The 21,777-nt window shown below is 49.6% G+C and overlaps 1 protein-coding gene across 2 annotated transcripts; it reads left to right on the forward strand.

The window, feature by feature from the left end:
• The first annotated feature begins 10,349 nt into the window (after positions 1 to 10,349).
• Positions 10,350 to 19,938, forward strand: ZDHHC22 (zDHHC palmitoyltransferase 22). Of its 2 annotated transcripts, none has more exons than XM_077750681.1 (3): positions 10,350 to 10,563; positions 11,835 to 12,374; positions 17,179 to 19,938. In XM_077750681.1, exons 2-3 carry the CDS (start codon positions 11,849 to 11,851, stop codon positions 17,442 to 17,444), a joined length of 792 nt encoding a protein of 263 aa, XP_077606807.1. In that variant the 5' UTR covers positions 10,350 to 10,563; positions 11,835 to 11,848; the 3' UTR covers positions 17,445 to 19,938. The 2 variants fall into 2 exon arrangements, with proteins under 2 accessions (XP_077606807.1, XP_077606808.1); XM_077750682.1 differs by lacking the exon at positions 10,350 to 10,563 and adding an exon at positions 11,018 to 11,058.
• The last annotated feature ends 1,839 nt before the right edge of the window (positions 19,939 to 21,777 follow it).

Consider the following 21,777-nt stretch of genomic DNA (forward strand, 5'->3'; position numbering starts at 1 on the left):
CATGGTCCCCCCCCCCCCCCCCCCCCCCCCCCCCACACACACACACAGCAGGCAGAGGGGCAGCTCACTTGGGGAAGGCAGACACTCAGACACAGTTTCCTCCAGCAACAACCAAGAAGCCTTGGACACGAATGCATATAAAATGCCTAGGATGCAGCCAAGCCCAGAGCAGAGGCGGGGCTCAGTGAGCAATGTCTTTCACCTTTCTTCCACCTTCAAACCCTGGCTGGAAGTGGATGTGGCTAGGAGAGCTTGGGGACCCCTCCAGTTCCCTCTGGGTTGAATAGCTGGGGTCACAGGGACTGAACCTTATAGACTTCATTAACCTGAAAGAGAAGGCTTTCTGACAACTGCTTTGTCAGGCTTCTGGAAGCTTCCATCAGGGTTAGGAGCAGGGCCACCCAACCCTCGAGCTTCAGTTTCCTCGTCTATAAATTTAGGCCAGTAACATTTACTTTTCATGATTGTTGTGATCCAAAAAGTCCCTAAAGTACCTAAGGAATCTGCCATAATGCCAGAGAGAAGATAAACACGGAATGAATTAGAGCTATAATCACAATGATGGGGTCCAGAAGGGTTTGGAGCCGTCTGCCGCGGGAGTTTGCAAATGCACGTGCCACAGCTGATCCATAGCTGAGGAGGAGCCAGGATGCAGTCTCTCTCCACTCCACTCCTCTTGTGGGAAGCAAGTTGGTGCAAACTTTCTGGAAGGTAGTTTGGCAATAGGGATCATTTTGATCCAGCCACTCTCCTACCAGGAACTCAGCCAAGGAAATCACAGAGCCCCATGGAGTTGTTTGCGCTACGGCGTTCATTACAATGTTGCTAATAATAGTGAGAAATTGGAAATAATCTAAAGTTAGAGATGAGCTCAAGACACACTTTGGCTGAATGCCAGATGGCCAAGTCTAGGCCAATGCCTACTATCACCTTCATGGAACAACTGTCTTTGATAAAGGTGTCCATCTCACATTTTATCAGAGATCATCCCGGATGATAACTTCATCATTAATGAATCGCATAGTTAGCACTGCACAATTTAACACGATGAGGCAAACAATACTCTCTTTGCACCAGGAGCTGCTGGCTTTTCCTCTACTGTATCTCATGACCGTTTTTATGTTCAGAAATCAGCGCTTCCTTTTGACTGTCAATGGTGGAGGGGTGTGCTCCTCACTTTTCCCAATCATTTCTTCTTCTCTTCATATTCTTTATATTCCTCTCCACATTGGCTAAAAGAGGAGTCACCGTGGGTATTGTTACATATGGTAGAGGTTTACTTCCTTAGGAAATTGGGAAGTCGGTTAACATCCTGTTTTTAGTTTATCTTTACAACGTGAATTGTAAAGACACTCACAATTGGGCTTTTTTATTAAGGCCTTATGGCCTAAGTAGAATACAGTAACTAAAAAATTGAATTTTTATTTTATTTATTTATTTATTTATTTTAAATGTTAATTTATTTTGGAGACAGAGAGAGACAGAGCTTGAGGAGGGGAGGGGCAGAGAGAGAGGGAGACACAGAATCCGAAGACAGGTTCCAGGCTCTGAGCTAGCTGTCAACACAGAGCCCGACGTGAGGCTCAAACCCACAAACCATGAAATCATGACCTGACCCGAAGTCGGATGCTTAACCAACTGAGTCACCCAGGTGCCCCAAAAATTGAATTTTTAAGGATTATTTTGTTTGGTGTTACGAATGCTAGTATCCCAAACAATTCTATGAAGATAGAACTATTATATAATCTAATTTCCATTATTCTGCTTCATATTATTACTTGAATGTTTTATTGTTGTTGCCTCAAAAAGTGTCTTCTGAAAGTATCTGGCCAACACGCATCTCAATATTTGTGTTAGTTTCAAATGTTTCCTTCTATATTTAACACTTGAAAATTTTTAACATAGAAAGGACAATGTTTATAACTGTCACCAGCAATACAGCCTTTCACTCTTGTAATAATAAATATACATTTAAGCTTTAACTGGAGGATAGGATTTTAACAAATAAAGTGTGAAAGAAGATATTCATTACAAGCTACATCTAGAAGGTTGTCTACATTTGAAACTAATTATTAATGGTACATGGAAATAGCATGCCATGTGTGCGTGGCAGAGGTTATTACATTTCTTGGATACAAAGATTATGTAATATGGTCACAAGATCATGGATTGTGCACAAGTCCAGGGAACTCAGAAATGACTCAGAAGTCAGAACTTAAGCTATTCAGTCTTTCAAAGACCAAGACTGAAGATGAAGCTGAAGAGCTTATTTTGACCAGACACTAAGTTCAAAGCCAAATGTTGGTGTATCGCTACTAAACTGTGTCCCTTCTATAAGAGAAGCAATCAAGTTGTCTGTTAAAAATGATATTGAGGAAGTGTAATTATCAACATGGGAAGATTGTCTTATTGTGGAATTTTATTTATTTGAGTTTATTTATTTATTTTGAGAGAGGCAGTGACAGCATGAGCAGGTGAGGGGCAGAGAGCGAGGGAGAGAGAGAGAATCCCAAGCAGGTTCCATGCCATCAGCGCACAGCCTGACGTGGGGCTCAAACTCGAAACCTGAGATCATGACCTGAGCCAAAACCAACAGTCAGATGCCCAATGCACTGAGTCACCCAGGCGCCCCGCTATGGTGGAATTTTAAACGCTGGTTAAAAAAGACGATGAAGATGTGAGCCCAAATTTATAATTTAAAGGAAAAAATCTGAATAAATAGAAGATTGAAAGACACATACAGAATATTAATGATCATTATCTTTAGGTTTAAGATGAAAGGATTTCCAATTTATTTTTAAAACTTAAAATTTTATACAAAAATGTTACTCATATGGTTTTTTTTAAGTCTATTTATTTATTTTGAGAGACAGGGAGAGCATGTGCTTATGGGTGGGGGAAGGTCACCCATAGAGAGAGAAGGAGAGAGAGAAAATCCTAAGCAGAATCAGTTCTGTCAGCATGGAGCCCAACGTGAGGCTTGATCCCATGAACTGTGAGGTCATGAGCTGAGCAAAAGCAAGAGTCAGATGTTTAACTGACTGAGCTACCCAGGCACCCCACTCATATGATGTTTTAAAATAAAAACTATTTAAAGTGCATCCTTTCTGCCTCTCCTTTCTATTTCATCCAGGGCCAGATGTCCTACTTGCTGAGCTGGCCAGATGGCCTAGGACACTGACCATAGCAACCTGTAGCACCCACTGTCTACGTTCATTTGAGGTCAATGCTTTGTCAGGCTGGAGCTGCTTTTCCTGGGCTTGTTTCTATGAAGAGAAATGTCCAGAGGAAGGCAATGTCAGTAGGAGGGTGGGAAAAAGCAGAGGGCAGGAGCCCCATTCGACCAATGAGAAACTGGAGTCTTTTTTTAAAAATATATTTATTATTTTTGAGAGAGAGAGAGAGAGAACAGGGAAGGGGAAGAGAGAGGGGGGGACAGAGGATCCAAAGTGGACTCCACGCTGACAGTAGTGAGCCTGATGGGGGGGCTCAAATCTACAAATGGAACCCATGAACCATGAGATCAGGACTTGAGACGAAGTCGGGCACTCAACCGACTGAGCCACCCAGGAGCCCCAAGAAACAGGAATCTTTAAGTAACTGAAAGTGTCAGGAAACTCTTGCTTGATCCTGAGACTCGGGGGACGGATGACTTGATGTGTCTAAACTTTTCCACAGTAGAAGATGAAATTTGGCTTTGAACTTAGTGTCTGGTCAAAATATGCTCTTTAGCTTTATCCTCAGAACTTTTCCAAAGTTGGTCCCAAAATTAATTTTCCTTTTCCTCTTTATCAATACAACTCAGAAATTTTAGCTGGTTACATAGGTACCTGTTGCTAGGTGTGGCCACGTGACTAAGTTCCGGCTAGTGAGACGTGAGTGGATGTGTTGTGTGTGACTTCTAGGAAATGTCCTTGAAGACAGGGGTATGTCTTTCTCTTTGTCTCCTTCTTGCTGGCTGGAATATGGACATGATGGCTGGGATATAAGCAGCCATTCTGGGCTATGAGGCAGGACGGGACATTAGGATGATGGGACAACACAATAGAAAGAATCTGGGTCCCTTGTGATTATGAAATGTCCATACCGGCCTTGGACTGGCTCCTTTAAACTTCATTTATGTGAGAGTGAAGTGAACTTCCATCTTGGCTTACACTAGTGTTCAATTAATTAAGATTAGGTACAATAGCTATCACTTATTTATACTTACTATGCCAGCCACTATTGTAAGTGCTTTGCACACGTTACCTTGTATAATCTGCATAGCAACCCTATGAGGTGGGAATTATAATTAACCCTGTTTTCACAGATCAGGAACCTGAGACACAGTAAGGTCAACTGACTAGCTCAAGGTTGCACAGGTGACTAGTGGAACTGAAATCTGAACCTACATCATCCAATCCTGAAGACTGTCTTCTCACTGCTCTTCTGGACACCCTTTCCTTTGGTTCCCTTTTATCTTCTGGTCCCATCTGACACTCCCATGCCTTCCTGCAGGCCTGTTTATATTAGCTCTATGCCACATCCCACCCCACTCCTGATCTCCAGACGAAAGCCCATCCTCTCTACACCCTGTTTCACTACGAAAAGATTTTGACCAGCTAATTCATGCAAAAGTGTAAGAGATCGACATCATAAACATCAGCATAATATGTGACTCTGCCATAAGGAAAACAGCCTCTGTATTTCTGTCAGTGTGAGGCTTTAGGTGCTAGAGACAGAAGAAACCTCATTGGAGGAGACTTGGGCATTGGAATCATGTGACCTGGATTTTATATCTGCTGCCAGCAAGCTTTGCAATCTTGGCAAATCTTGTAACTACTCTGAGTCTCTATTTCCCCTCTACAAAATACGTAGAGTCAGTTTTCCATGAGACAATTGTTGCAAGGATTTAATGAGTTAACCAACACAAAGGCACTTGGGCCCCTATCAGCCTGACACATAATGAGTATTAGTAAATATGAATCTTGATTAGCTGAATTCTGCTTATCCATTGCTCCCTATAGCTTATTTTTTAAAGGTCAGGGGGCGCCTGGGTGGCTCAGTCAGTTGAATGCCAGTCAGCTGATTTTGGCTCAAGTCAGGATCCCAGGGTCGTGGGTTGGAGCTCTGCATCAGGCTCCATGCTGAGTACGAAGCCTGCTTGGGATTCTCTCTCTCTCTCTCTCTCTCTCTCTTTCTCTGTCCCTCTACCCACCCCCCTACTCTCTCTCTAAAACAAAAATAAACAAGGGGCACCTGGGTGGCTCAGTCAGTTAAATGTCTGACTTCAACTCGGGTCATGATCTCACAGTTTGAGGGTTCGAGCCCTGCGTCAGGCTTTGTGCTGACAGCCAGCTCAGAGTCTGGAGCCTGCTTCAGATTCTGTAGCTCCCTCTCTCTCTGACCCTCCCCTGCTCATGCTGTCTCTCTCTCTCTCTAAGAAACAAATAAAACATTAAAAAAATAAAAATAAATAAATAAAAATAAAGGTCAGATATTGAGGGTATAATTACATATAGTAACATCCACCCTTTTGCAAGGCACAGTTCCATAAGTTTTAGTAAACATATAGTCATGTAACTATCGCCACAATCAAGGTATAGATTTTTTACACCCCACATGGGTCCCTCATGCTCTTTGTCCTCCAGACTGTCTCTTATTTTTTCTAATATTTACTGAGCACCTACTCGTGCCAGGCTCTGTGATGGGTCCTAGCTGCAGAGGCAGAGCTGATGGGTAAGTCCCTGCCCTCAGGGATTTATAGTCTATTAGATGAAAAGAAACAGTAAACAAGTAAAGAAACACAGAGACGAGATCATCACAGAGACTGTAAGTGCCAGGCAGCAGCAAGATGATCTGGTAGCTGGGGGATTATTTAAGCAGAAAGCACAGGGCCTACTGAGTTGGGATCTTTGTCACGTAATATTGACGACAAAATGCCCGATAATGGGCAGAGAATTCAAGTCTCAGAGAGGCTAAGGAATGTGCTCAAAGTCACACAGCACATAGATGGGAAAACAGGGATTCAGGCCAATGCCAACAGACACTGAAAGCTCACACCAAAAGCTCATGGCTGTTGCTGCTATTGTTTTGCAGTCACCCCGCACTGCCTCTCTCCTGGGCCCTGGGCCATCTCTGCTGGGGTACTGGGGGAGACGGAGGCAGGGGGGCTCAGGGGTGTGAGGCTTGGGCTGCCTGCTTCTGTATGACCATTACAATATATCAGGAGTCTTACAAGCAGCCAAGGGCACTGCAGTGCCTCTCTTGGTCTCACCTCCCCCCACCTCTAATTGAGATGTCAACCTTCTGCCTCATTCCCTCCCATCCCGGACACCTGGGCTCGCAGCATTCTCCATGGAGACAGCGGATCTCCCCCGTGCCCCTGAGCGCCCTCCATCATGAAGACATAAAGTGACATTGTGTCAGACAGATGCACTCTCTCAGCCCCTCTTCTTTCCTTTCCTCTCTGTTCCCCTCTTCTCCCCTCTGCCCTCTGCCTACCTCCTCTTTCCCCTCTCCTCTCTCTCTCCCTCCACTCCCTGCCCCTCCCGCCCCACCTCTTGCACACTTTGAGACCAGAGCGCCAATTAATCTTGCTGCCACCACCTTGGCTAAGTTGCACACTGGTCCACAGGCCCGGGCTTCCCTACCAGGACTGCCTGCTTGGTCCCTGGAAACCATGGCTAATTGGTAAAAGATCGCATTTGTTTTTCCACAGCCTGCACACTCCAAAGGAGGCACTGCCAAGCCAAGCCAAGAATTCCACTCTTATGCATCAATCACCGGGGAGACTGCTGGGGTTACCTGTCACCCAAAGGGTGACATTCAGACCTGACACGTAGGCTTTGCTGATGAGCATCATGGCTCCTAATTCCATACACACTCTCCAGCACCGCAAACAGCAGAATGCTGGAGAACATTTGATTAATGTGCTGCAGGCTTACTTTGCCTTACTTTATTTCTGTAATTTTACATAAATACCTCACATAAAGAAAGATCATTCAGGTCTTTTATTCCGGGGGAGTGTGTTACATACCTGCTTCCTTTATGCACTTGAGATGTTCCAGAAAAGTTAAGTATCGGTGAGATTCTTGCACGTTGAGTCACGTTTTAAATCAAACATAGGCAAGGCTTGCAAATGAGCATGCAGCAAATCTCTGGACTTAGTTTTCTCGTAAGAAAAATGGGCTTAATAATTTTTGTCCCAACTAGCTAACTGTTGAGAGACTCATAGGATAAAATTTTAATTTTGTGCTCTGTAACCTGCAAAACATTTTATGACATCAAAGTAGTGTGTTATTGCTAAAATGAAGACATCGTTGGCCAAGTACATTACCACCTCCAAAAGGAAATTCTGTGATAATCCAATTTCCATGTATTTCGTTGGCTGAGACAAAGATATACACTTACATGGTTTTGGGGTCCAGGCAGGCAGGGATGGCATCTCGCTAAGCCTTCTGAGACTCGGGGAGCACTTTGTGGCTGCCCCTGGCTGTGACTTGCTATTTGCAGCAAAGAGTGTCCTATCTGAGGTCTATTAAAATCTTCATTTCAGGGCACCAGTTAACCTGGAGACTTCAGTTTATCTTCACCCTGATCAATATGATATGAGGGTATGAGAATGAAGGAAAGTCCTCACAGCCTCCTTCCTTGCGGCCCCTTGCATCTTGGAATGTTCTTCAGCCCAAACAGCTGGGGGCTGCAGAGCTAGATACGCATGCGTGTTGAGTTTCCCCGCCCAAGCTGCACAGAGCTCCTCTCTTGGTTCACAACATTTTGAGGCAAAATGGAAGATAGCCACTCGGGAGGGAATTCATTTTAGTCAAATAACAGCACCAAATAGCAAGATGTATGGCACATATTTCTGGGAAAGTGCTCGGCAGCGATCAGATGCCTGTGTGCCTGGCCCCTTGGGCCCGCCCGCAAGTATAGTTAGAGCTTAACTATAAGAACATATGACAAGGGCAATGGAGAGTGCAGTTTATAAATTATTTTCTGATGCTGTTTATGGAGGATGAGACTATAGTGGGGGTGGGTAGTGGAGGGATACAAGATCGATGGCCCCTGTGTCCTTACCAGATATTTCAAAGACCTTGAAACAAAGACCTTGAAACATATCTCTCAAGAGATAGACCAGTATCAACTCCTGAGTCAAATCACTTTTATTTGGTGTCTCTGCTGGGCAGATAATCATTTTAGGAGATATGGAAGAGACCCCAAAATATTTCCAGCATAGAGAGCTCTCATTTTAGTGGAAAGGTAAGATGTTCTTGTAGGCAGAGATAAGGGCCCAGAAGAGAGATAGGTGGAGGAAGGAAGAGGCTAACACTGTCCAATCTCCTGCCGGGACGGAAGTGCTTAAATTACATTGATCCCATTTGATCATCACTGTGAGGTAACAGCTTCATCCCATTTTATGGGTGAGAAGACTGAGAGGAGAGGGGTTAAGTGACCTGCTCAAGGTCCCACAGCTGGTAAGTAGCAGTAAAGTTGTTCATTCTTAGTCTGCTTAATTCCGATGGGTCCAGAATCAAGGTGAGGTTTTCAAATGGACTTCCCTATTGATTTTATCAGGGATAAGCACCAATTTTAGAAAAACAAAATAACATTTGGCTGTACTTCCTCTTACTCAATTGGCCAAGGTGGAGGGCACTGAGGAGATGCTAGCTGGACATCTAAAGCTTTAATGTCTTCTCCTGTTGATAGACTATATTTTTAAATAAGTAATTTTTGTTGTCCATCTGCATTTCCACAGCCAGACTCCTTCCTGGCTCAATGCTCCCTTCCCCCACTGACATCTTCTCTCTCTTTCCTCCCTCCCCTCACACACACACACACACAAATCCAGACGCACACCTTCCCACCACACACCCATATGCAAAATAAAATTAGAAATACTGCTTGACTCTCAAGGTATTTAAGGAATGGAGATCTTCAATCAATAGAACCCAAACCCAACACTCCAGCCTCCCTCCCTAGCCAGAGGTGGGGGCCAGCAGAGCTTACAGAGAGGGCCCAGACAGCCGTGATTGCTACACAAAGCAGCTCTAAAGGGAAAAAGGCCATTTGTGCTTCCCTGTGTCTGCCCTGTAGCCACCGGAATCGGGGGGGCCACCAGATTCTCAGAGACCAGCCCTTAGCAAGCTATGCTTTTGCTTACAAGTAAGACCCCTTCAGAATATAAAAAGGGTTTCCCGGCCCCCTTTTTATTTTGACGTACACTAACAAAACACAGAGACAACGATATCCAGTGATTCAAAACTATAGGCTGAGCTGATAAACGTATAGTCCTCGTTTTAAGGGATTGCCCTTGTCTTAATCAACCAGATGAGAAAGCAATAAACATTTATTTATTCATTTAGCCTTCACCCAGAGGAGTGGACAAGGCCAGATGAGTGAGCTACGACAGCCCAGGAAACTGGGATAGTGGTGACACCATTATTCCTGCGTGTATCTAAAGCTTCCTCTGCTTCCTCCCCATCCCCACCGAAAAGCACTGGCCAGGTGTCCCCGCCCTCTTGGTACCTCTCAGTACCCACCTCAGAATAGTGGAGTCAGGAAGAGGAAGGGCACAGGCACAGGGGGACAGGGGTGCGGCTCTAGGCAGGAGCTTCTGGTCCTAGCTCTGTGTCTGGACAAGAACCTTCTGCTGTCCTCCCTTCTCCCAAGCTAGAGCTCCCCCTGGGTCTCCGGGTGATTCGGGGTGTCCGGAGGCTGAAGGCCTATCCATTAGTTCAAATCCAGGCTCTGTCACTTCCCCACTGTATGACCTTGGGCGTGTGACTTAGCTTGTCTGTGCCTCAACCTCCTCATCCGCACAGTGGGGGTTAACAAAGCTGTCTTATGCTACAGGCTTAGCACAGTGTCTGGTTCACAACAAGAGCCCAGCAGACGGTGTCAGTAAGTATGAACTCATACTCACATAGTGCTTACCATGCGCAGGCCCTGTTTAACGGCTTTACATACATTGTCATGTAATCCTCACATCTCTGTTTTACAGGTGAGGAAACTGGAATCTGAAGCTCACACGGCAGTGGATGGTGGATATTCAGACCCAGGCAGACCGGCTCCAGAGTTGGGGTTCTCAACGCCTCTGTGCACAACAACGGGGGTCATTGTGGGTGTTGCCCCTGGCAAGCCGAGCTCTCAACCCCCCAGGCCGCCCTCCTTCCCAANGCAGATGATGGCTAGCACATCCACATCGGCGCTGAATCCAGATCCCCCAGTTGGTGGCTGAAGTCAGGCAGAGCGCCCCAGCCCACTCCAGGGGAGAAGGGGGGGACAAGTCTACGATGCCGAGAGGGGTGGCCAGAGCGCCGCCCCCGGGAGAGGAGGGAGGGGTGGCGGGGTTGAGGGGTGCCCAGCTGCCATCCCCGCCGCCTCCTGGCCCCCACTCGCTGGCGCCCAAGTGGGAGGAAGGCAGCTGCCCGCTCCCTCCTCCCCACATCCCCGCTACCTGCCCAGTCCCCGAAGCGAAGCGTGAGGAGGCTGCGAGCCAGCGGGGCCGAGCCCACAACTTTGCAGCCTCGGGGAGGGCGAGAGCCGGCTTCCGGGGCTCCTCTTGTCCGCGACCCGAGCTCGGTGAGTTCATTTCCCCACCCCTCTGCGGCGGTGCGGCGGCGGCGGCGGCGCGGGGGGCGGCTGCCCCGGCCTCCAGGAGGCNAAGGGGACTCCAAGGTGATCGATCGCCCAATCCGGACGGGACAGCCTGGACGGAGGCCTCGCGGCATTCGTCCATCGTGGGTGCAGCCGCCTTCCCAGAACTTTTCCTGCGCCTAGGGCTCGCCGACTCCTTAGCCCCTGGAAAAGTTCTCTCGGGCGCCGGGAATCCTATTTCCCGGTGGCTTCCGAAGCTGGGCAGAGAAACCAGGGCTTTGAGGGGCAGGGTAGAGTGGGGGGTGAGGTGGGGGTGCTCGGCAGCAGGGTGGCCGAAACATCCACTCCTTCGCCCAGGGCGGGCTTGTTGGCATCNGGGGGATTTTAATCTCGTCGCTTCTAATGAAAACGCTCTTTGCAAAGAAATAGCCAGGACAGCCAGCTTCGGGGAGATGGGCTGGCCAGGATCGGCTGATACAGGTATTCCGGCTGCGCCCCCCCTTCACCTCACCCGCTGCCTGAGCGCGTGTGCGAATGTATTGATTGTTTTAATTGATTTTTTTTCTAAAAGCCAGGTGGCGGAGGCTGCGTGTGTGGTGCACAGAAATATACCTACACAAACACAGATACAGAGGCGCACACAGATTACACAGAGTCGTGCACAAAGAATACCCCCCATATATGCACACACACTCACCACACCATCAGCAGCACCACCACACACATCACAGACCTACAAGCACACATACCTCCAAAGAGCCTTGGGTTATGGGTGTGGTCCCCGAGTATTGCCCAAGATTGGGCGGGGGCAGAGCATCCGAGAAAAGGAGATGAAGCAGGACTTCCAAGGGGTCATTTCTCTCTGCCCTACTCCAAATTCTTTGCTTTCTCCTCCAAGGGGGTCTGAAGGAGAAATCCCAAACCTGGGCTTATTTCCACTGCCATAAAGGAGTGGAGCGCTGGCCCCATGCCCTTCAACCCCCTCCCCCTTCCTCACCCCACCGACTGCCCTGGCTGTGCCTGATTCCAGGGCTCTAGAGCCTGCTCAAAAACTGAGTGAGCACCGGGAGGTTGGGCCTGACCCTCAGAGGCCAGATCGGTCTTGGGAGTTCACACCTGCTTGGTCTCAGGTCTGGGAAGAGAGGAGGTGCGATCCAAGGGACAGGGGTGGGGAGCTTTGATTTCAGTGGGGTGGAACGACCCGCTGCGCCCCCTGGACACTGCAGTAAGTCTTCCTCTCACCCTGGGCCCCTTAGGAATGTAATCGAGGATGCTGGCCCTGAGGCTGCTCAACGTGGTGGCCCCCGCCTACTTCCTGTGCATCTCCCTGGTGACCTTCGTGCTGCAGCTCTTCCTCTTCCTGCCCAGCATGCGCCAGGACCCCGCAGCTGCCTGGCTCTTCTCTCCCGCGCTGCTCCACGGGGCGCTCTTCCTGTTCCTCTCAACCAATGCTCTGGGCAATTACGTCCTGGTCATCCAGAACTCCCCGGACGACCTGGACGCCTGCCAGGGGCCCTCGGCCAGGAGGGCCCCGTGCCCCCCGCCCAGCACCCACTTCTGCCGAGTGTGCGCCAGAGTCACCCTGAGGCACGACCATCACTGTTTCTTCACCGGCAACTGCATCGGCAGCAGGAACATGCGCAACTTCGTCCTGTTCTGCCTCTACACCTCCCTTGCCTGCCTCTACTCCATGGTGGCCGGGGTGGCCTACATCTCAGCAGTCCTTTCCATCTCCTTCGCCCACCCCCTGGCCTTCCTCACGCTCCTTCCCACCTCCATCAGCCAGTTCTTCTCCGGTGAGTGGGCCTTGGCAGGCAGGTTGGACCCTCCACAGGGACCCTCCGCCCCAACCCTGAGTTTGCCAGAGTTAGTAAATAAAAATACTGGATGCCCAGTTAAATTGTAACTTCAGATAAACAACGCATGACTCTTTTAATATAAATATGTCCTAAATATTACATGGGGCATACTTAGATGTTAACGGGGTGCCTGGGTGACTCAGTTGGTCGAGCATCCGACCCTTAATGTTGGCTTAGGTCATGATCCCAGGATCGTGGGATCGAGCCCCGAACTGGGCTCTGCGCTGAGCATGGAGTCTGCTTAAAACTCTCTCTCTCTCTCTCTCTCTCTCTCTCCCCCCCNCTCATCCTCTCCTCCTTGCTTGCCACTGACTATTTGCTCATAGAGTTTTGTGGCAATCCAGTCGGTATGCTTGCTCCACACCAGGCAGGGTGGGGTGCTGGCCATCCCACCATGCAGCTTGTGAGGCACACCCGTGCTTTGACCTCTTTCTGCCTGGGCTCCGATCGTGTTCACACATTCCCCCAAGGATTGTGCCCTCCAAAGGTCTTGCCAGCCAACCACAGTAAGACTGACCATGGTGTCAGGCCAGACCACCCCCAACACCCCCCGCCACATACACACACACAGAAGGCTGAGCCCTGCCCTCCTGCCCACTACATTTGTCCCCACCAGGCTGTTCTCTAGGCTGCCGATGGCACAGAGCAGGGGGCACCCTGGCTGGAGACGCAGCCGAGTTTAATGGCCCCATCTGCACGTCACAGTGCTGTGGCACTGGCATGGGATTTGACGCTCTAGGGAGAGCACACCTGCAGGAGCCAGGCACGTGGGCCTTCACCCCAGCACGCAGCTGAGCACCCTGGAGAGGACTGTACTTTATATACTGTGCCCCCAAGGAGGGCTCCTTGATACCTGGCACAGAGGGGCCTGGCTCCTGGTGGCAGTTCTTAGCACTTTACCTGGCCTTGAAATTCACCCCTCCCTCATTTCCTTCCATTCCATCCCTACCCTGGCCTTTGACTCCAGCCCGCTTTGTTCTTACAGTTGCGAGCGTGCACGCATGTGTGTGTCTGAGATTGTTAGCTTCATCTCCTAGATGAAGAAACTGAGGCTCATAGAGGGTTGAACGGCTTGCCTAGGATCTTACTACGACTGACAGGCAGCCTCTGCCCCACCCCCACCGCTGCCCAGGTTTTTAAGCAACCCCCAGCAGCACGGGGAACCTAGCACACCATTGGCCTTTCAGGGACAAAGAAAGACACACATTGTAGCTACATCCATTGAAAGCCCAAGATTATTTTAATGTGCCTGGGCCGGACCCTTATGAAAGTTCTGCTCCACTCTGGGGAGCCATCGTTTTGGTCTTTGTTGGGCCCTTAGCTGAGTCCTTCACAGGAGCAGAACTGTTGTGTCCGTGGGTAGTGGGAACTCAGAAGCTCAGGAAGGCTGCAGCTGTGGGGTTGCCTTGAGGGCTGGTGCCTGAGTTCGGCCCAAAACTCAGAACTCTGGGGCCTTCTGGATCCTGGCACGGGCCTAGGAGGCTGCTGGGACTGAAATAACCAGACCGGGGGAGGGGAGGTGGGCGGGCTAGGGGGTGGGGTGTGAGCACAGACAGGTGGAGGGATGAGGAAAGCCAGAGAGCCTGATTACACTTTCTTTTCCAAGTAGCATCATCACATCAGAATGAATGGTTCCAAAGGGAGGATCTTGAAATGGTTTGATTCGAGATGAGCCTGGGCTTGAGGCCTGTCCATATGTGCTAGGTTTGGAAGACAGGATAGAAGGGAAGAGGGGGTTCTTGCTTTGATCTGGGGGAGAACAGAGCCACTCAGTGACTACCTTGGGGCCCAGATCCCTGTTGCAGCACCTCTTTTTACCTCCTCCCCATACCCACTGGGAAAAGGAGGCCAAGATTTCTCATCTCTGACTCTCCCGTCCCATCCATCTTCCTCCTTTGCTGACCTTCCTGCCTCCCCCTCACCAGCCCTTCTCCCTCCCCACCCACACACGCACCCGACCCCATCAGCGCATCTGACCCGTCAGCGTCTCCCTTCCTATGTCTTTTCCTTTTATTCTCAACCCAGATGGTTGAGGGCACACCTCTCTTGTCTGCTCAGGAGGGCAGGTGGACAGAAGGACTAGGAGGGACAAGCTGTTTAATAGACTGAGCTGTCTGCAGCTGTGGTACTGCCCTGAGTCAGATCTGCCACAAGAGCACAGCGTGGCTGGGAGCGTGGGCCCTCAGCTCATGCCAAGGAGGTAGGAGACTAGCCAGTTCAATTTTGGAAGTTGTCCTTTCTTTGGGCCTCAGGGGGTTGGTATAGCTTGTGTCAGCTCTGAGCCTCATTCCTCTTATCTGGGAAATGGAGATGATACCACCTGACCTGTGTCATTGGGATAAGTGTGCCAGCATGGTGGGTGCCACCAGCAAGTCCAGTAGAAGGGGAAGAGGACTAACATTTGCTGAGCACGTAGTATGTGGATTATCACATCCATTTTAAAGGCTCAGCAAGGTTAAGTTGCTTCCAAACCACACGAATGTGACTCCAACCCAGGAACTGGACCCAGGTCTGCTAGCCTCCAGAGCTCATACTCTTTCCACCGCACCACACTGTCTTTCTGGAGCTGCTTCTTGATGATCGAGGTACTTTGGGGAGGAAGAGAGGTTCTTGTCCCTGGCTGTCTATTAAAGATGCCGATCTGTCAAAGGCGTTATGGATGCTGGGTAGGAAGCAGGGGTGGAAAGATTGGATGATGTGACCATTTGGGCCCTTTAGGAAAATTCTGTGATTTTCTAAAAGAAGAACTATTATTAAATAATTCAGAGGAGCTGAGGCAGCCAGTCTGAGCAACTTCAAACACTTCAAGAGAAAGCAGGTCCCCAGAATAGCCTTTTGTAGCTGCTGCAAGGGGCCAGGAAAAGGCCACAAGGTCTTTTCCGCATGTCTTGATTTAGTGCCAGAAAAAAAGCCTGTGGAAAACAGCTTCCATCAGCTCAGGCCTCTCCCTGCGGCTGAGTTGCAAGGCAGGCCCTGCACTTGACAGCTCTGATGTTCTCACATCGTAGCTCTGGGGCCATCTTTGCCTGTCAGCATTCCTGGAGCCCCGAAGGCACCATGGTCCTGGGATCCTGCATGCGGCTGCCTGAGCTAACCTGTGCTGACAAGTAGGAAGTGGGTCAGAGGGATGGAACAGCCCTACATAAGCCCAGTCCCACTGCCGCCCCCATGCCAGCTGAGGGGCTGCTCAAAATGCCAGCTGGAGTGAGCTTTCTGTCCCCTGGGCAGCTGGGCTTACTTCTCTCCAACTCTGCAAGGAAAAACCTATCACAGCTCATAGGGCTGAGGGCAAGACAAAGCTGCTAATGAGCAAACCTGAATCCGGCCCACATCCTCCTGGCTGCTGAGTCCACCACTGCTCAGAATGGACACATTTTGAAAGCCCAGCCCTCAGGTGTCTGGAAACTGGGGACTGGGGAGACCAGGGAAGAGGTGAGCTAGAGCCAGGGAATGCTGGAGAAGAAGGATGTGGTTGAGATGTGCAGGGGCTGAATAGGTTGTAAGGTGGGGTCCCTGGAAGAGGCACCCTCATCTCATTGGAGGGGGTGGTGGTTAGCTTGCCCTGCGGGGAGAGAGGGGCTGAGGAGGGCTTTTGAGCTCTCTCTGGAGCCCACTGCCCTAGCTGCTAGGCAGGTCAAGGTAGGTGTCTCTGCCATGGCTGCCAAAGGTGTAGCCCATCCAGGACTCAAAGCTTTGGAAAGAAGGAGAAAGCTGGGTGGTCTTGGGAGTTAAATGTGAGCCCTTATTGGGTGTAGTCTCCTCATCTGTAAATGACTGTCATCAAGGAGCATTGCACTGAGCGTGAACCGGAATGCTGGCCACTTTGTACACCTTTTCCCCGAATCATGCAACCTTATGGAATCGTTATTATTATACCCATTTTACATATGAGCAAACTCTAACTCAGAGAGATTTGATAATTTATACAAGGCCACAGAGCCGAGAGATTCAAACTTAGCATGGACTGTTCTGAAGAAGAGGGTGGGATCTTTTACTCAGTGGATGTTTAAAACCAGTGATAGAGAATGCCAGTATGGAGGGGTTTGGAGAGGTCCTGCCTAAGGTAGGGAGCTAGACTGATGATCTTGGGGCATCTTCCAGCCTTAGCAAGCTCTGGCTGACAGCTCTGGCCAAATGTTCTAGTGGCCACACTGTCTTCTCGTTAACATTAATGACTGAATTATTTTCTAAGTCAGCGCTCTGCACTGCCCTTGGAGCTTGTGACTTATTCTCCTTGATGACTAGCCCCTGTTCTCCATCATGCTGTCACTTTCCAGAGTCCTCCAGCCAGTGTTCCCAGTTCTGTAGGGAGATGGCGCTGCAGTCAAGGCAACAGCCCAGGAGCCAACTCCCTCCCTGGCATGCTTAGCTCACCCCTCTCTCCTCCTGAAAAAAACACCTTCTCCCGGTTTCCAGACCACAAAGAGAAGGCAGAGAAAGAGGGCGTCCCTGGCTCTAAGGAAATGTTAGTATCCAGGCACTACTGGGAGAAGCTGCTTTCTCTTCTCCACCACGTCACCAGTTCTCCCTCTCACTTCAGGAGCCATGGACTCTAAGAAAAAGTTAGGGCAACTAGTTCATCCTTTCTTCCCCTTGCTGCAGCGCTAACATTGCTACAAAATACAGCTTCAGTCTCATTAATCTCCCTCCTTCCCTAGCAGAAAGTGCCTGCATGGATCGCAGTTCAGTACGTGGCCTGGGTGTAAAGCAATTCTGGTGTTCCCCTCCCCCCACCCTGCAGGAGCTGTCCTCGGTTCTGAAATGTTCGTCATCCTCATGCTCTACCTCTGGTTTGCCATCGGCCTGGCCTGCGCGGGCTTCTGCTGCCATCAGCTGCTGTTGATCCTCAGGGGGCAAACCCGTCACCAGGTGCGGAAGGGGGTGGCGGTGAGGGCCCGGCCCTGGCGCAAGAACTTACAGGAGGTCTTCGGGAAGAGGTGGCTGCTGGGCCTGCTGGTCCCCATGTTCAATGTCGGAGGTGAGAACTCCAAGCAGCGTGACAAATAGCATTCCCCTCATGTCTCTCTGTGTGTGTCTTGACTCCTCCTGAACATAAGACCATGGCACTCTTATCTCCACCCAGGACCCAATACAACCTTGAGCCAGGAAGGTTCTAGCATCTGTCCCAGGTCTGTGACATATAGGGAACAGCATTGGCTGGTGGATTGTGGCAAGAAGCAAAAATGGCCACCCAGGCAATACTAGGCTCCCAAGAGCCAGCCAACTGTTAGGAGGCCTTTGCTTTGTTCCTTCCCCCTTGGAGCCCCTGCTTTCCCCCTCTGCCTGGCTCATCCACTCTCTCCCATGTCTCATGTTCTCACAGCTATAGGCCAGAGCTCTTCCTCTCAGACCCGTGTTAGGATGGAGAGTGGATTCTTGCTGTTGATATGATGCTCCCAGGACCCAGAGGCTGGCAAAAATGTTTAAAATTACTATGTGTGAGAGGTAGCCAAGTCAGCTCTGCCAACTTCTAGGGAGATTGCAAAAGGAGGGGTGTGTTCTTATTCTCTCTGTAGATTTGTGAGCAGTGGAAGGGAAACTCAGGAGCTTACTGCCCCACCCTCAAGTTGCAAAGCCTTTTCTCTGGGAGAGACAACAGCCACGGGCCTGGGATTTCCAAGTGCTGTCCCTGTCCACCTTGCCCCACCTGGCCACCCAGCCCCGTCTAGGACCTGCCTTGATGCTTCCTTTCCTTCGCAGTCTCCCAGCTTTCTCCCTTGATGTCCAGTCTCTGGGGTCTTTGCTAGATGTTGGGAAGGCAAGAAAGAAGGAAGAAGGAAAGGAGAAATACTGATAAATGGAAGAAGCATGTGGCTGCATGGCCATACAGAAGTGTGTGTGTGTGAGAGAGAGAGAGAGAGAGAGAGAGATGGTGAGGAGTGTTGTTGCAAATTTAGAAAATGCTTAGAGGAGGGGAGGAGAGAGGTCACACAGAGGTTGGGCACTGGGATATTTGGAAAATGAAAATGAGAACAGCAAATGGGTTCATTTCTGAAGGACATTCTAGCGTCTAAAGCTGTTCAGTTTGAATGGCTGCCTGGGGAAGTAAAGAGTGCCCCACTGGAGGTATTCCAACAGGGACTGGTCAGTCATCTGGCAGGCATACTGTGGAAAGAATCTCTGCACAGGGTCAGGAAAGGGGAGATCCTTTCCAACCCCCAAGATTCTAGTGCCTGCTTTGCGATTGCCAGGTCCAGAGGCAAGATCTGTAGAGATGCCTGTGAATTATTTTCTTTCATGAAGTGAGAAGAAGGCATGGGGGGGGGGGTCTGAAAATCATAATGCAAACTTTAAGGACCCTACTTTGCCACGGAGGAGGGGTCCCTGGTGAGACCAGACAATGTGGGTATTAATGCTAGCTGAGGAGTTGGCACTTGAGGAAAGGGAGATGGAGCAGTGTCAGGGGCAGGTAGGAGTAGTGGTGGGAGAGCAAGGCTGGAAGGTCTGGCAGCTGTGAGTCCAGCCTTGGTTACCTAATTGGCTCTGGATGGGGGCACTGCTCTGTGTTCTGGGGCCCAGAGGGTCAAACCTCTAGGGCATATTCGGGAGTGGGGACCACACAAGTGCCCCTCTGACTGGATCCCAAGGCCGGTCTACCATCCATGCAGGCAGCAGGGCTGAAGCCCATGCCCTACAGTGTCCACCTGGTGGCCACAGCCACCCCAGGCATCGTCACACAACACTGAGTTTTTGAGCAGAGCTCAGGAGGACTTTGCCTTGGCTTTATCTTCACGCCCCCTACAGGGCTAATGTAGTAATGGCACCACTGGCTCATAACTCCCTCCCATTTTCATTCATTCATGCATCCTAGATATATTTCTTGAGTGCCAACTCTGTGCCAAGTCTCTTCCAGGCACTGGTATACAATGATGAACAAGACACACTTGTTGTGATGAGCACTGGGTGTTATATGTAAGTGATGAATCACTAAATTCTACTACTGAAACTAATATTACACTATATGTTAACTAACTGGAATTTAAATAAAAACTTGAAACAAACAAACAAAAATGATGAACAAGACAATAAAATCTCTGCCGTCTGAAGCATCTTGTCACTGCCCCTGTGCACTGAATCCCACCCCTTGGAAAATGGTTAGTCTGCCATCTTTGTGTCAGCAGGGCAGGTCACTTGAAGGGGAAGGATATTGCAGAGAAAGCTGAAGAGGAGCCCGGGCTGGCTGGATGAAGGAATCATTGGGGAGCATCTTCACCCCCCCCCCCAGTTCTGGCCATACTTAAAAAGTGGGAGTGGAAGGGGAGGGAAGAGATTCCCTGGGCAATCCAGACCTTGGCTCTCTCCTGACCCCAGGGCTCAAGCTTGGAAGCTAGTCATGCCAGTCCCAGCCTCCTGGAGCCTCAGCACTGTGAGGCTTGACATGGGGAGAGAAACTAAAAGGGAGACCGGCAGGGGTCAGCTTCTAGCAGGATGGCCAGTAGGTGGTGACGGCGGGGAGGTTGCCAGAGGACTTGAGTAGCATTTGTACACATGGCAATGTGTTGTGGATGAAAAACATCAATAAAACATGTGGTGTTAAGTTGGATTTGATGTGATCACATGGGCACTGTGGTTGGTAGCAGGGCTGGTAAGGCTGGAATGCAATGACATGGTCAAACTAGCTGTTGAAATATTTAGGTAAGTATCAAAAACACTTCTGTTCTAGCAGGTAAGTAACCATTGTCCAGACTCCCTGAGTAACCCACTCCAGCTGCCCCAGCTGCTCCTGATCCTCCCCTGGAACTCCTGGGTAGCCTCAAAATCCAGCAATGAAAAGGGCAATGCCTGTTACCTGCATGGAACCCCTGGGACTCTACTCCAGCCCATCAGCCAGTGTCCTTTGTGACTGGTCAGGGTTGTGCTGTGTGGCGGATAAATGTGTGGATACTGCCCCTGGTTGGTAGCAGGTCTACGTCTGGGATCTGTGAACCCGTGGGGACCAGGGGTAGAATGTCTAATGTAGGAACTTTCCTCTTCCTCCTCCCACTCCTTCCCATGTCAGAGGACAGGTGGGGAGAAAATAAAGAGAAGCCATTTGGTCCTCCATCACAGCCGGAGCTGACTGCCCATGAGGATCAGCCAGGGCCCCCTGACCTCTCATTCCCTACAACACTTGAAGACTTTAGGCTGCCCTGTCCTGGGGGCAGCTGAGAGTGGGTTGGACCTTGCAGGGAGGAAGTGGTCCCTGAGCAGGTGAATGGGTATGACCTATGATGCATTTTAAAGATGAGAAGGACTTGGCTAGTGGAGGGCACAATTAAAAAGTGTTAGTTCTGCTCGGGCTGTTGAAGAACCTTCAGCCCAGGCCAGTGTTGTATATAGGTCTGCATTCCCTGGACACGTGCCAACAAGCAACCAAAATGGCAGACCCAAGATTTGCTGGAGGTAAGGTGAAGAGGGGATGAATGGAGCTGTGACTAATCTTTAGCACATTCTAGAGCATGGCCTGTCTACACTCCACAGGGCAGACACACCTGCCTTTTCACCATTGTATCCTGAATGCCTAGCAGGGGCTAGGCACATAGTAGGTGCTCAGTAAACGAATGCTTAGATTTTGTGTTCATTTGCTCACTCTACATCTCTTCTTGCTGTACACACTGTGGGGCTGGAAGATAGATGAGACAACAACACTGTCCTCCAAGGGTTCACATCCTGGGAAAGCTTCCTGGGAGACCCAGAGGAGGAAGAGAGCATGTCCAGCTGGAGGGACCAGGGAGCTTCCATGTGTGCAGAGCCTGGAAGGATGGACAAGATTTGAGAAGGCAGAGATGGATAAGGGAGGATTTCCAGAAAAAGAGAACAGGCCTGGAGTCTTGGAGTGATCACAGGAAGGTGAGTATGGGGGCCATCATGGAGAGGCAGACTGAGTTAAATCTGGGGGTTGAGCAATCCCTATCAAAATAACACCAGCATTCTTCACAGAGCTAGAACAAACAATCCTAAAATTTGTATGGAACCAGAAAAGACCCTGAATAGCCAAAGCAAGCTGGAAAAAGAAAAGGGTGGAAGCATCACAATCCCAGACTTCAACTTATATTACAAAGCTGTAATCATCAAGACAATATGGTACTGACACAAAAAAAAAAACCACACTCAGATCAATGGAACAAAATAGAGAACCCAGAAATGGACCCACAAACGTATGACCAACTAATCTTTGACAAAGCAGGAAAGAATATCCAATGGAATTAAAGTCTCTTGAGCAAATGGTGCTGGGAAAACTGGATAGTGACATGCAGGAAAATGAACCTGGACCACTTTCGTACACCATACACAAAAATAAATTCAAAATGGATGAAAGAGCTAAACCTAAGACAGGAAGTGATCAAAATCCTAGAGTAAA

The sequence above is a fragment of the Crocuta crocuta genome, unplaced genomic scaffold, assembly GCF_008692635.1.
Source record: "Crocuta crocuta isolate KB4526 unplaced genomic scaffold, BGI_CrCroc_1.0 scaffold186, whole genome shotgun sequence".
NCBI classification, from domain to species: Eukaryota; Metazoa; Chordata; class Mammalia; order Carnivora; family Hyaenidae; genus Crocuta; species Crocuta crocuta.

Coding starts and splice junctions, on each gene's coding strand:
- ZDHHC22 (XM_077750681.1), top strand. CDS start 11,849: ATGCTGGCCCTGAGGCTGCTCAACGTGGTGGCCCCCGCCTACTTCCTG. Junction 12,375..17,178: donor CATCAGCCAGTTCTTCTCCG/GTGAGTGGGCCT, acceptor CCCACCCTGCAG/GAGCTGTCCTCGGTTCTGAA.